This window comes from Haliotis rufescens, unplaced genomic scaffold, assembly GCF_023055435.1.
Source record: "Haliotis rufescens isolate VD_foot unplaced genomic scaffold, xgHalRufe1.0.p SCAF_11, whole genome shotgun sequence".
Taxonomy (NCBI): Eukaryota; Metazoa; Mollusca; class Gastropoda; order Lepetellida; family Haliotidae; genus Haliotis; species Haliotis rufescens.
In genome coordinates this window covers 29729062-29744348 of record NW_025963791.1, presented here as the reverse complement: position 1 = coordinate 29744348, position 15287 = coordinate 29729062, and the positions used below count along the sequence as shown (strand labels likewise).

At 39.4% G+C, this 15287-nt stretch overlaps 1 protein-coding gene across 1 annotated transcript in view; it reads left to right on the top strand.

Annotated features, from left to right (window-relative positions):
• Positions 1-6913: 6913 nt before the first annotated feature.
• The window catches only part of LOC124132596 (zinc phosphodiesterase ELAC protein 2-like), a 53742-nt gene continuing 45368 nt past the window's right edge, over positions 6914-15287 (top strand). Inside the window, exon 1 of the mRNA XM_048392514.1 lies at positions 6914-7316. Coding sequence (XP_048248471.1) covers positions 7045-7316 — 272 coding nt within the window. The 5' untranslated portion in view covers positions 6914-7044. The remainder of the gene's footprint in view (positions 7317-15287) is intronic.

Below are 15287 nucleotides of genomic sequence, written 5' to 3'. Positions count from 1 at the left end.
ACGCTATTACATAATCGTGATACTTGGCTGAAATACTTGTCATGATTACAAAAGAATATTGGTTTAGGTTGCAACGAATTTGATTCTCCCACTTATACCTATGATACAAAGATGCATATTTATGCATACAGCGAGCATTGTACACAAAGGCTTCTATGACGCAGTCATCATGCTCGCTCTCATTTTCTGTGAATTAAAACATGTTAGGCGAGTTTGGCACCATCTACCTGAGTGGTACCGTCAGTTGCTCGATAATCTGGACATGACAATTTTAGAAAGGTGTATGTGCATTAAAAATGCGAGGCAATTTGACAGATTAAACAAAATTGATCATGGTAACGAGAGCGGAATAGGTTCCTTAATAGATAAGATAACAAACCTAACAAAACTAGTCAAATTGTCAGTGATATATATCGAAGTTATTTCATCAAATGGTATTCCAGTGAGGAACAATGCACCACGGTGAATAGCACCTGTCAAGCCATGGACTTGCACGGCGCCGAGAGTCTGATCAGATGTGGAAGGAAACTTCAGCAACGGAAACGCCCCGTAGATTCGTTGGAGACAACTACGACAACGGGCTCGGAGTTCGACTGCAATGAGTTAACAGAGGCTTCAGCAACAACAGCTGCGCCATCTATAAGGCGATGACATTGATTTTAATGTCAATACGGACGTCAAATATATATACATAGTGGAATATTGTTTGGATTAATACACATTGAGAAACAAACCCATTTTGGAATAAATGCTGGAGCTAAGTCTCAACCATGTCAATAAATACCAACTGAATGTGAAATAATGTGACATACGTTTTGTGTGTGTCTTTAAGTTCTAACAATATATTCAAGCTGCAAAAGAAAACATGTTCTGTTTAATTTATGGTAGCTGTGGACAGTCAGAAAACGTGCAGGAAGGTGAACACGCTGTCCACACAGAACACTGAAAAATACTGACTTCTGTCTGTTCTATTTGATTCAAATAAAATATGTGTCTGAAACAAATCAATAACACAATTTTATTTGAAACTTTGAGCAAAATAGGAGTTTCATCCATTCTGAAGACATGATATTAATATATCTTTGGTTTTATTGACGCCGAGGAGATGGCTTGAATATGTAGTGAAAGATGCATTATTTCATTTCACTAAGCATATCTTTTTTATTGAACTTTATATGATGCACAGATATTTTTTCAGCTGGTATATCGTTGACTTTGTTGGTGAACAATCTGTTTACAGATAACACGTGCATATGTACGATGTTGCAAATGAAATTGTAACTTGTCTGTGACCATATGTAATAATTATACCAAACTCCTGAGTCGGCATGGAGAGTTTTCTTAAAGGCGCTACACCAATATCTAGTACATGAACATGTCATAACGATGTTAACAACAAACTATACTTGAGTTTGTATGTTTCTGTAATGTTTTCTGTGCCATTATGGGGCGACGGGTGGCCCAGTCGTCTAAGGTACCGCAGTTCGCTGTGAAGAGTTGCGTCCCTTGGGCACACCGTAAACCTATGATTGTGGGTTCGAATCCCGGTTCGCCCCGATTATGTTTCTAGGTTTGTCAGCACCATACCTGTTCTCGTGGGTTTCACCGAAGCGGTAAACGTCTGACACCTGCATCACTTGGGGCTTTCCTTCCACATTCAGCTGACACGCCGTGACATAACTGGATTAATATTCAAAGAGTCGTTAAACCCAACTCACTCAGTGTGCCTTTAGTTGTCAGGAGCAAGTATAGATGATAATCAGGATATGAAGAATTGTGGATTTTCTTAAACATACGCGCGCAGTCACCTCTCACGTCACGCATGGTATCTCAGTGGATTTTAAAAACACGACTAGAACAAGAACTAGCACGCACAACACACACCTACGACACACGCATTCACGTGCGCAAGTATCACATGCTTGACGCACGCACACATATTCTGACACAATTGGTATTATTCCTGTAGATTTGTTTTGCAGATTAGTGATTCTGTATAATGTATAATGTCCTTGTTACTTCACAGTTATGTGTGGTAATGTAATATGTGAATGTCTTTATGTGAAGTTAACACGATATACGGCATATTTCCATTGGTCGGTCACATGACCGCGAAACTGAAGTTCATAGATGGGGCTGGTAGAGCCACATTGGCAACTAGAATAAAATATCTGTTGAACATACTTGGATTTGGTCTAGTTTGGTTTAAACAGGGTGTTGGTGACATAACCCATTTCCTTAGAATTTGTAGGGAAAGGTTGCAGGATTGTTGGAAACAAACATGGGCACTATTTATAAGTGAAACAAGTAAGCTTAATAATTATTCCATTATCAAATTAGTGTTGGAGCCTGAAAGGTATTTGCACAATAAGAAGAGTAAAAATTTAAGAATTGCTCTTAGTCGATTCAGATGTGGTAACCACAAACTGACTGTTGAAATATGGCGGTGGGGAGGAGTTGCTAGAGGGGAGAGAGTATGTAAATATTGTTTTGATAATCTGAGTGTATCAATTGTGGAGGATGAAGTTCATTTTATCATTTAACTTAAGCATTTATCCATGACATAAGCTTATGACATAAAAACATGTATGTCATACCCCAATGACATAAGTATGCAAATTAGATATGCAAATTAGATAACCGGAAGAGCGAGCGGTTTGATTTGAAACTATATATTATAAGTGAAGTTACACCAGAGATATAATCAGATTACACAGAATCGTTGTTGTTACGGTTATTAAAGTTTCAATTATTCTGCAAAAGTCTGTTCAAGTATTTTGTTTAAAATAATCCGAGGAACTGTTTTTCTCAGCGAATTACATGGCTATGGAAAACATGTATCACTACGCACGATCTATACGTAAGATTTCGACAAGTTGCTGATGTTAATGTTTAATGCAATTATTCCTTAATTTGGAAGCAAAAATGTGAAAATGATAAATAGAATTCATCACTCGTGTTTTTAATATGGGAAATATCAACCTCGTCCCGTTTATCGGTATTTGCCTCGCCAAAGGCTCGGCAAATACCGATTAATTAGACTCGGTTGATATTTCCCATATTAAAAAAAAACTCGTGATGAATCCTCTATTTATTACATCGTGTTACTTGTATAACAAATTCAGAAATATGCTTTTGCCAAGTATTTGCACTATAGTAATCTTTGTACTCTCGACAAATTTGAGAAAGTTAAGACAGATAATTCTTTGTCAGAATCTTTAGCACTGTATGTTGTTAAATGCACGCAGGCAAGGCGGGTTTCCAACTTTTTCAGTTTGTAGAGAGTAATAAGCAGTGTTTTTAGTGTAAAAAGTACTGCTTAGAGCTTCAGTAGCAGAGCCATTAGTGATGTCATTTGATTGTGACGTCATGGTAACAATGACGTCACAATGGTCTGCAAAGTGTCGTAACTGCTTTCGGGCGTCCAGTGCGACCCTAATACAGTTACTAAATGTATTGCCGTTCCTGGTCCTCGTGGTCAATTACGCCATGACTTTGCCACTCGCCTTGTCCCCCGCGGCTCGGCTCCGTCAAGGAGTGATTGGTCTAACGACGCTTACTCCAAGTTGTCTCTATCAGCATTCACACTCGCATAATAAAGAAACGCAACACCAGCTTTATACTCAGTTAGTTTTACTTACTCTCAGCCGATCTATCAATACAGGACAGGATAAGACCGGCCAGACTCGTCACCAAATGGGGGAAACTTGGAACGATCGGGATCCGACTTGATCGATTGCAAACCGCGCTCTCCTCTCCTAATGTTGAAGGTATCATTCTATAGTGTTCGGGCCTGGCCTGTCCTTGTCACATGTCACAATACCTCATTTTGATTCGTTAAATGTTAGATCATGACCATGAACTCATGTGTGTCGTAATCGGAAAAATACAGAAGCCTACGTGCCAGATTGCTCATCTCTCTATTGATTTTGTGACTCGCATCCGGAAGCTCCAAATGAAATATACCTTCAAACTCTCTATTTGTTTCATTTACTAATGGACGATAACCAGGAACCAATCCAATGATAATTACCTACTGCCTGCAAATATTAATGTATACTCAACAAGTAAAGTTTGGTTTTCAAACGCAAATACTACAGAAAAGCATGCATTTCATGCAAAAGTTGACTTTTATGCAAGCCTCATGATTTCACTACCCAAGAATGTGTATAAAAACATGTGCGTTAACAGGATTCCATATGCATTCTTTGGCATCGTGCTGACAACAACCACAACAAAATTACGCAATTATTCAACATTACGAAATACCTGTCCGAGAATGAGGGTCTGCGAGCCATTGGTATGCTTGAAGCAGGATCGAGTCAACTGATGTTGCAAGACAATTTAACGCCCACAGAAACACCATTTGGTGTTTATGGCAACATTGACACCATTCGAATGCAGTCAGAGACCATCCTGGGAGTGGTAGGCTACGCGTTACCAATAATCGACAAGACAACTGGATTCGAACAACACACCTACGAAATCGATTCCAGCCAGCAACAGTGACTGTGAGAGCATTCCCTGGCCTTCGATGAATATCTTCACAAACCGTACGTCGTCGCCTCAGATGTGCATGGATTGTCGCCAGAAGACCCGCCAGATGTCCCATTTTGACAGGAAACCATCGTCAAGCACGTCTATGGTGGTGCAGACAGCGTCTACGCTGGACGGCCATGCAGTGGGGACAAGTTCTATTCACTGACGATTCTTGTTTTCACCTCAGCCACAGCGATGGACGGATTCGAGTGTACCGACATCGAGGTGAATGTTACGTCAATCATTGTGTCATGGAAGAAGATCAGTTCGGGGACGGCAGCGTTATGGTATGTGGTGGGATTACAGCAAGACAGAGGACCCGTTTGATAGTGGTAGAGGGAAATCTCAATGGACAGCGCTACCGCGACGAGATCATCGGCCCTGTTGTTCTAACGTTTTTGTGTCGTCATGGCCAAAGCATTACCTTTCAACATGACAACGCCCGGCCTCATATTGCTTGACTTGTTCAGTATTCTCTTCAACAAAACAACGTGAATGTCATTCCCTGGCCGGCTCGCTCCCCTAATCTCTCACCAATAGAGCACATGTGGGATGAGATGGATCGGCGCCTTCGACGTCAACCACGTGTTCCACAGACACTCCAGGAACTCTGAAACATGCTCCAGCAGATATGGATATATATCCCACAGGACTTTGTGCAATGCCTGGTCCATTCCATGAGACGAAGATGTGTTGCTTGCATCGCAACCAGAGGTGGACACACACGCTATTGATTTGTAAATTCACATTTTGGCATGTTCATGTTTTTTTAAGAAATCGCGAATTTTCTGAAGTCAGTATGGCAAATGAAACCATTTGAACACTTACAGGAGTCTTTCATCTGTTGCAAACCGAAATTGTTTCAGATTTGGTAAAAAACATTATTTTGCATTAAATCTTATTCAATGTCACAGGAACTTTTGTTGTTCAGTATATGTCGACAATTGAACAGTCAGCTACTACCTTTTCAGGTAAGAAAGCCTTTTGAACATCTGAAACCTTTAGAACTGTATGCCAAACCTGAACAGGAGAGGTTGAATACTGTAAAAATGTAGGTGATTGATTTGAGCCTTGGGTGAGTGTTTTGGACTTAGGAGAGCTGGGTGATGTGATTCATGGTTAAAACCACTCTCGAGTGATTTTTGAGGAACTGATTGGAGCCTGCTCTCTCATATAGCTGGAATATTATTGAGTGCGCCATAAAACAACAAACAAAACAAAACAATATTCTGAGGTACTACTTATTGGTATTTAAATTATCATCATCGTGAGAGAGTTTTTATGGTTATGTTGTAAGGGAACCATCACTTTTAACTTGTCCATGTCAAAATAGTACACGTCTATATTAAGAAGTGACTTCTGTATGTACACTGTAGAAACTGTAAATGTATTACTGCCACAACTGAGAGTGAATAAGATAATAAGTAGTAAAACCACACACAAACAATTCAATCCCTGACCTTTCTGTATATTTTACTACCAATACATCATGTTCAAAACAGCATAAATATGAAAAGGGGCTAAATCGAACTGTATATGCACATAGTATAATGGTCTCTTCATTCACAGATCTAAAAAAAAGCAATGGTTTCAAACTGAGTGTGAAATTGAAGGGTTTATAAAAAGGTGTAAGAGTCCATATATTTATAGAAATACATAAAACATATTTTCACTCTAAATTGTTATACACTCAGTAATGAAAAGTGTGCCAAAGAAGATTGCGCTCGCCTATTATTTCAACTTTTTACAAATATTATCATATATTTATACTAATTAGCGTCTATGGCTGCACTAAACAACCACAACCTTGGTCATGACATATATATATATATGTTACAACCAATGTGTAAAATGACTGCTTGCTTCAGGTTCTCAAACCCTTTTTCAACGCCTTATAACAGTATTTGTGCATTTCCTACCATTATAACATGTTGGTTTGGTTATATTATTAATAATGGTTTACATGTGAGTTTGTGAGGTTTTGGGTGGGCTTTAGGATGGGCTTTTGGGTGGGACCCACCCAACCCCAACACACACCCATTTAAAAAATCCTGGATCCGCCCCTGCTATATGATAGTTAGGCTGTCACACAGACCCTGAAACAAATACATGTATATCAAACCCATGCAAGTCTAGATTACCGTTGTATCTGACAATGAACAATTATGAAGAAAGTCTCTTGGCTCCTTTTCATGACATTTTCAAACTATAATTTAACAACTGTTGTTTCTAAATATTTTTTCTTCATTAGGTGTATGCGAATACATAGTGTATGTGTCAGTTCACCAGAGACGAAACCCCGACTCTTCCTCTGCAATACATTGTAGTAAGCCGGGAGAGTTACTTCCCTTTTAGAGGTTTTCTTTCAATAAGTGACAGTTCGTTTACTTCCGGTAAAACTTGCACGTGAAGACCAAATCTTGCATGTGTTTTTGTTTTGACGTCAATTTTATAATAAGTAACATATGCAGAATGCTACATGCATATATATGACATGAGACTGGGATGCTTATCAAATCACAGTCGCTGTTTAGTATTCGACAAGTGTTATTGAGGTTTTCCAGCTCAAGACCAGCGGAATTCTCCGATGTAAACAAGTGGATATCAAAGGTGGACAATATGCCGAGAATAAAAGTCGAGAGGAAACTTCGCCATGTGAAGTATCGAGAGAGAATGGGAGACAAGCTCAAGGCTCCTTCATTCGTAAATGTTGTTGTAATCGGGAGTGGAGGGAGAGGTAGTCCACGCTCTGTCATTATTGATACAAGCATATCTAAGTGAGTATAGTCCATCACTCTTGGTATTACCGTTTCCGATAATTCCTATTACTCGTTATTGACAGTTGTAATATTCTAGCTTTATGGGCAACAATGCAGTTTACCGAGCACAGCCCGAGCTCCGCCATCCGCTCAGTTACCGCACTATAGTGCCACCGCTGTCTCGCTATAATGTTACGGTGCCTCACGCACCGGTGACACTCGCTTCACGACCCAACACCCCATTTTCGGTCCTAGGGAAACTAACACGTCTTTACGATCCAACACCCATTCTCTGTCTTAGGGATACTTACATGTCTTTACGATCCAACACCCGTTTTAGGTCTTAGGGAAACTTACACGTCTTTACGATCCAATACCCATTTTTCAGTCTTATGGAAACTTACACGTCTTTACGATCCAACACCCCTTTTCCGTCCTTAGGGTTAGCTTGCTTCGGCCAAGGGTTAGCCAATAATTCTTACCTTTTCAAGCGTTAATCCAGTTAATCTGATTGGTTGGGCATGTTGACATAAACAATGGCGGGTGTGGTTTAAGAAAAGATGAATTGGAGAGCATGTTAATGGGGATTCTAATGACCCGTTAAACGAGCATTGATTACATGTGATAGCGCCCGTGGTCCATTGGTAGAGCATCGGCTAATTAACGCATTAAGAGCCGCTGAGCCGGCGAAGCGCGTTCGAGCCCTCACAGTGCTAATTGGATCTGAAAAAGTGCACCCGGTAAAGTGCACTACTCCTGCTTTATGAAAGTTGCTAACCCCAGTGTCGGTGGTCACTGTGGAATCAAATCATATCTTTGGTTTCAATTTCAAGACATGTCTTTTGCATGTGCAAGTTTAGTTGAATGGATCTATCATCCTTGATTTGAGGGGTAGCCTGCAACCTTGGGGTATCGCGGTACTTGTTATGTACGCTTAACGGAACAAAATGCACTCACTAACCTTCATGATTTTTCGTGTTCTCTATATCAGATGTCATTTATTTTATCTAACCATGCATATTTTACTTTATTATGTTATAAAGCCCCACTGCTTTTGAAAATGTGGGCCCTTTTTTAGATTTATAGGGCAAAAGCTCAAGGGGCTTCCCTGAATTTTACCTGCCTTGGATATGGGTTAACACTTCAATACAAAAATATTTGCAACAGACTTACCAGTCACTATGGTATGTGTTTTTTCAAGACCCGCTTATGTAAATGACACCCTTTGGACCCGGTAACAATGTTATGTCAAATACATGAGACCGACGTCTGAGTTACATTGATTTCTTTCACTTTACATTTGGCTCCTGGTTGTGAATTTATGTTCACTCCAGAAATATTGCTGAGGCAAAAAAGAAAATTATATCTAGTGGGTACATGTGTATCTTGGAAAAAAATGATACTTTGAAAACAAATAGTCTTCCAAAATTATCAAACAATTGTCCATATGTATCTGATGATATCACATGATATAGACCTCATAATCTATAATGTAACCAGAAACAACTTCCTGCACGTGGCTGGTAATTTTTCTGTTGGGCTACATGAAATTTTCCTCCACCTGTCTGTCTGGCAGATAAATTACTGACAACTTATGTGTTCAGTTTTATTTAATCCTTGTTTAAATTCTGAAATGATTGTTTGCATTAGTTCAACTGAATCAAGATGCTATTTGTTTCTTATTTACATGCTTTTTTAATATTTTAATTTATTATGTCTGAATGCGGGCAGGTAACTTGGATTGGTTGGGTTGGGTTGGTTTGTTGTTTAACGCCGCACTCAGCAGTATTCCAGCTATGTGACAGCGGTCTGTAAAATAATCGAGTCCGGACCAGACAATCCAGTGATTGACATCATGAGCATTGATCCACGCAGTTGGGATCGATGACATGGATTAACTTAGTCAGCGAGTCTGACCACCCAATCCCTTTAGTCGCCTTTTACAACAAGCATAGTCGCCTTTTACAGCAAGTATGAGGTAACTTGGAAGATGGGCAGGCAACACTTATGGGTCACCAGCCTGACTGTCTTGTTGGGTTTTAAAATTATTTCAAACATTGAATGTAACATTTATTTGATATTGATCACAATGTATGTTTGAAATTGAGTCTAAAAGTAATGGGATCCTTGATATCCCGAATGTTAAAACGAAGACATGAAACATTTATGGATAACAATGTCTTTATTGTTTGTCACAACATTTCAGGACTACTTCTTGACCCTTCACATCTGGTGAATACTGAATAGACATATTGACATATGTTGGCTGTTATCAGCCCGAGAAACTTACGTTTTTAGTCCACTAGTCCTTATGATACATTAAATATCGGGCAGTTTGGCAAGGACTACAGGGCGATGGGGCTGATTTGGGCTTGGGGTTGTTTTTGCTGGATTCCATTGGTTTTCCGAATGTTTGGAATAGCTATTAGATGTGACAGATATATGTCAATGGCCATCACAAAACATCTAGCAGTGATAAACCTTTGGCCAAGAAATCAAGATCAAGCCCAAACTAGTCCCACACCTATCCCAGTCACCAGATCGGCCAACATTACATGATGTGACCTTCACCTCTGACATAACTCTGAGAAAATCCTACATGCCATTAGTAAAGGTTCCACCCAGTCCGTCCCATACCCTGGGGGTGGAGCCTGAGATCACTAGCAAGTGTGGAGACAAATGTATCGAAAGGACTTTCCGCCCCACTGCCACCAAAATAAGAGAACAAAAGACCTCTGTTACCAAATCTCACATGAATTCTGCCCTTTTGGAACTCCTCATCGACGATCATTATTCATATTTCCTGGCAACGAACCAGAATTCTCCATACCAACATCAATCACTGGAAAAAAGAGGAAAGTATAGATACAAGCCAGTCGTTAACAGACCAGGGCATCTACCTCTCCAGCACAGTGATGCAAATAACAATTGAGTCTACGAGCTCAAACTTGGATCTCAGTTATCAACTGAGCAACTAGACCAAACAGAATTTAACTAGACTCAGGCTTTGGACTGGTGGCTAAAGTCATAGACTGCCAATGCATACTCTATCGTGCTACAACCAATTATTACCCTCACATGGACGCCTTGATTGTTTTATTCTTATATTGAGCTCTAGTCAGCTCTTTATCACACTGAAGAGGATCACTCTGTTTTCACTGTACTTAATTTGCTTCTCTCCCGTCAATCCAAATGACATCCTCGTTATGTTGTTATCTTTCCACATTAATCCTACCTTGTGTACACATATGAGCATGTTAACTTGATTGGCTCACTCAGTATTCACCCATCTTCCCGAGGCAAGAGAGTTAACTGGCTATAAAAGTCCAGTTTCCACCCTTGCCGAACTAGGCTGGAATTCCTGGACTCGATCGTAGCGCCACCAGTGGTTATTACAAGTTATGTCCATTCTAAACCTCTCCTATGGACCAATCAGATTCCACCTCTCGCACCACTTGCATTTGTTTCAAACAAAATGGCGGCGCCCAGTCTAGACGATCTGATCGATAATGAAGACCTATATTGTGATAAAACGGGTTTTACATCGCGAAGTGCATCAAATCACATGAGCACCTTGATTAAAAACATGAAATGATTTGAAAAATATCTGTTGACAAGTTGGCGGTGCACATGCTTTGCAAATCCTGCAACCGACAGAAATCTGCATGACAGTTTACGAACCGGTTTCCGATTTCGATGCGCGATTGTGATTGGTTTATGCATAGACTCGTTAGTACAGCCAAAATGTAACTCCATAATACCAACCTAGTTCGGCAAGGGTGGAAACTGGACTTTTAAAGTCAGTTAACTCTCTTGCCTCGGGAAGATGGTATTCACCTGATGAAGGGGCAAGAACTAACCCTGAAACGTTGTTACAAACAATAAAGATGTTGTTATCCAAAATAGCTTGGTTCATCTTGTACTTCCAACTTCTAAATGTCTATTAAGGACCTCATAATAAAAGTCAGGGGGTCCAGAGATAAAACTGTTGCAGCCAAAGTCAAAGACCCAAGGACCCCCTTTGTTAATTGAGTGTCCAGTCTGGCTGTCACAGGCTGGAGGGCCAGCAGTCAGATGAAGCCATGTGTTTGTTACTTGCTTTGTTAACTAGTATTTATGTTAACATCATTTCCTGCACATTTTGTTTCTGCACAGTTTCTGTTTTAGTTATGTGAGATGTTTTGATGTTTTGCAAACTTTGGATTATTCACAGTACATGACAAACATTTTTTGCAGCATATTTTTCAAGCATCCTTACTAAGGTTACCTTTCAGTTAACCAATGTTCTATGTCAAGAGATAAAAATATGATTGCAGTATTCTCCCAAGTTTGGAAAATTTTAGTTATTGGTAGGGATGCAGTGATACAGACATCCATGACAGTGAGCAGTAGAGTACGCAACGTGTACGCGAGACGGGCTATTGGAATGTGTGCTGTCTGTCCTTCCATTGTTCTGTCTGTCCTTCCATTGTTCTGTCCTTCTGTCATGTTATATTTCCAGAGCATAACTCTCACCATTCAATGTAAGTCTAGCCATGAACTTGTGCCTTTTGCAATTTCAGAATTGTTGATCTTTGTTTAATTTATTTTGTCTAAGACAACAAATTCCAATCAGTGACGCGTTCATAATTCATTTCAAGTGGATCATTATATTTGTATTTCTTCAATTATGAATCAAGTGGTCAGCTGCTGACTTCTGTACTTTTGGAATTTACAACCAAACAACATTTGGCTGTTAGTGAACAGAAGATACTAGGAAATCATTGTTAGTACCCTGACTTAGACATAAATTTTATGTTGATAAATCTGTTTGTACTTTGCGAAGGAAGAGTTGATTCTTTCAAATGACAAGGATCTGTTTATGATGAAATAAGACCAGGGTAGCCATTTTGTAAACTAATGTTGATTATCAGTAAGAATGGGGCGGCGGGGTAGCCTAGTGGTTAAAGAGTTAGCTCGCCACGCCGCAGACCCAGGTTCGATTCCCCATGTGGATACAATGTGTGAAGCTCATTTTCTGGTGTCCCCCGCCTTGATATTGCTGGAATATTGCTAAAAGCGGCATACAACAATACTCGCTCACTATCAGTAATAACTGAGCGTGGAACCAAGCTTCTAATAGCAAAACGTATACAATGATTTTGCAGTGTCACAGTAATAATGAGAACACACACAAAGTAAATACATTTCAATAAAAAGTTGCCAGTCTGGCTCCAGTTATGTGTATCAGCTGGGGATGTCTCTATTCATTGGTGCATCACATGATACACTGACAATGTGATCTTTGAAATACCTACTCAAAACGTAATATTTTTGAAGATTTGCTATTCAGGCCTTCCTGATAACTTCCTGGGCTGGCATAACCTTACCAACTATCATGAAACAATACTCCGCATCCTCAATAGTCAAGTGTGTCATATCTCTAATCTCATGGACCCTTTTGTCAACATAGCTTCGTTTTAGTAATGTCATCATATCTCTCTCTCTTATGACTAGCTTGGTACAGACATCTCTTGAAATCAACACCAAAATCAAAATGGTGTGCTATGGCAATAATAAATAGAATAGGAACTTATGATAGGACATTCTTCTGTATCACTACCAAATTTGAAAAATATCTTTTGGACATTTTGGTTAATCAGCCAGTCACAGTATTTTATTGATTGGTACATGATTTAGACTTTCAGTGGGACAAGAGGCGCACTCTTGTAAATGGGTGTATTTTACATGATTTATGGGAGTCACTAACTGTCTCAAAAACAGTTTACATCACTTGGACAACTGCTTCTATTATTGAATGTAAACATTGTGCTTTTATTGCCTTATTCATCTCAATTACGATCAGCACCTTTCATTGGTTGAAAGTCACAAATGCTCCAATCAGAATCAGGTTTACACATTTTTCAAATATAGTAGTCATAGTTCGGATAATGCCAACAATGTTTCTGCTTCAAATGACCCCAATATCACAGAATCACAGACCACAAGTTATGTTAGAATGTGTTGCATGTCTCACTGGGAGTGACCATGGTGACAGACTGTTGGGAAAAAAAAAATTCCTACCACAAAAATTAATAGTTGCAAACTGTTTTTCTTGAATAAGACATCAGGCTCATAGTTTTAAATACGAAAATATGTGGTTTTGTATCTGTAGCTGAAACATGTCTAATCTCAGAATATCAAATGGTTGGTCCGTTACTTGTGGACGGCGATTCTGCATCAATAACCTGCGTACCATGGGGTTTTAAGCTTTATATGATCTCTCAGAGTGTGTCTCCATGAGTTTTGCGCACGTGTACACGCACACACACCCAACAGTGAATGGGTAGCAGCTAGGGTGAAATGGCAATGTGGCTGTTAACCTTCTGCCGCTCCCCAAGAAGCTGAGAATGAAATTCAAGTGCACACTGGTCCATTGACCAGGGTTATACTGTGCTTTGAGCATGATACAAATGGACTACATCATGTAGTGTATCTTGACACCCCTAGCATCAAAAGTATTCATCTCATCATATCGTCTTGTAAGACATTGTGTCCCAGATAGAGTCTAAATGATTCCTACCTGGGTAAAAAAAATATGTTTATCCCAACCAGAAATCAAATGTTTGTACTTACACCACCAGTTCTAAAATCCAAATGTCTCTTACATGTCGCGGGGGTGGTGGTGTAGCCTAGTGGTGAAAGCGTTTGCTCGTCATGCCAAAGACCCAGGTTCGATTCCCTGGGTACAATGTGTGAAGCCCATAATCTGGGCCCACTTGCACAAAGTGATCTTAGCACTGAGACTATCGTAAGCCTAGGTTAAAGCATGGGAGCTGCGATCATCTTAGCGCTAAGATTGCTTTGTGCCTCCGCTGTGATATTGCTGGAATATTGCTTAAAGCGGCGTCCATACTCACTCACTCACTCACTCACTCAATCACTCACTCACTCACTCATACCTGTAGCCTATTTTAACTTGAATTGGGATATGTTGACATTATCTGACTGGGTCATGTGTGACGTAATTTGAGAACATAACAACCTGTAGCCTGTTTTAGCTTACAATTCATTCATTTCTACAGTGTCCATATCCATATAGTATCCATGCTGTGGGGCTTCAGAGAAATCTTTTGACAGATAAAAGAATATCTGAATATGACAATGATTGACAGGCTGGAACAGGAAGTTAAGACATTGATATACTCCTTAGAACTACTTATTATCTGTAGTCGCTTGCTTGGATCACTTAAGTTTAGTGAACTTTCAATACAAAGTTCAATCAATCTACTTAAATTCCAATGGGAAAGTTCAAGTTTGTTTTTGTTGTTGTATGTTGTCCGTTTGTCTTTAAATTACAACATTTTCAACATCTCCTACTAAACCACAAAGCCTATAATGCTGAAACTTGAGTGATTACAGCAATGGTGTCTCTAAATCTAAATCTCTGACTTGATATTGAACATGGCTGCTTGGTGGCCATATTGAAAATGTCATGTTTGCCCATTAATCAGCCATTTTGGATGTTATTATAATTGTATTTAATTATTTTTAGCACTTGGTAAAACCTTTTTAAGCAACCAAAATGAAACACAGTGTAAGCCTTCTATTGGTAAAACATGTCTATAAACACTGGTTGAGTCAGATATTTGTTTTATTTGTAGCTATAAAATGTATTGATTCTGCCAAAACAATATCCTGATACTGAAAAACCAGAACCAATTTGCAGGGATGTGAAATCTCTGCAGAAACGCTTTAAAACAATGGTCCTCGGGGAAAAAATCATCTTCCGCGTAAAAATATAATCAAAGCTAAAAAAATAAACACTCCGAAAAATATGAACAAAAACCGGACAACCGTTGTGGTTTGTCCTGTTTTCGATCAGAGCTTTCAGCAGCATAGGTTTTCGGACATCATACGTTTTCTATCACGAAAACGTGGGTTGTGGCGTCACACAGAAATTGTAAATACTCAGAGTCAGATGATGGCTTGTTTTTAAGATAAAGTTGT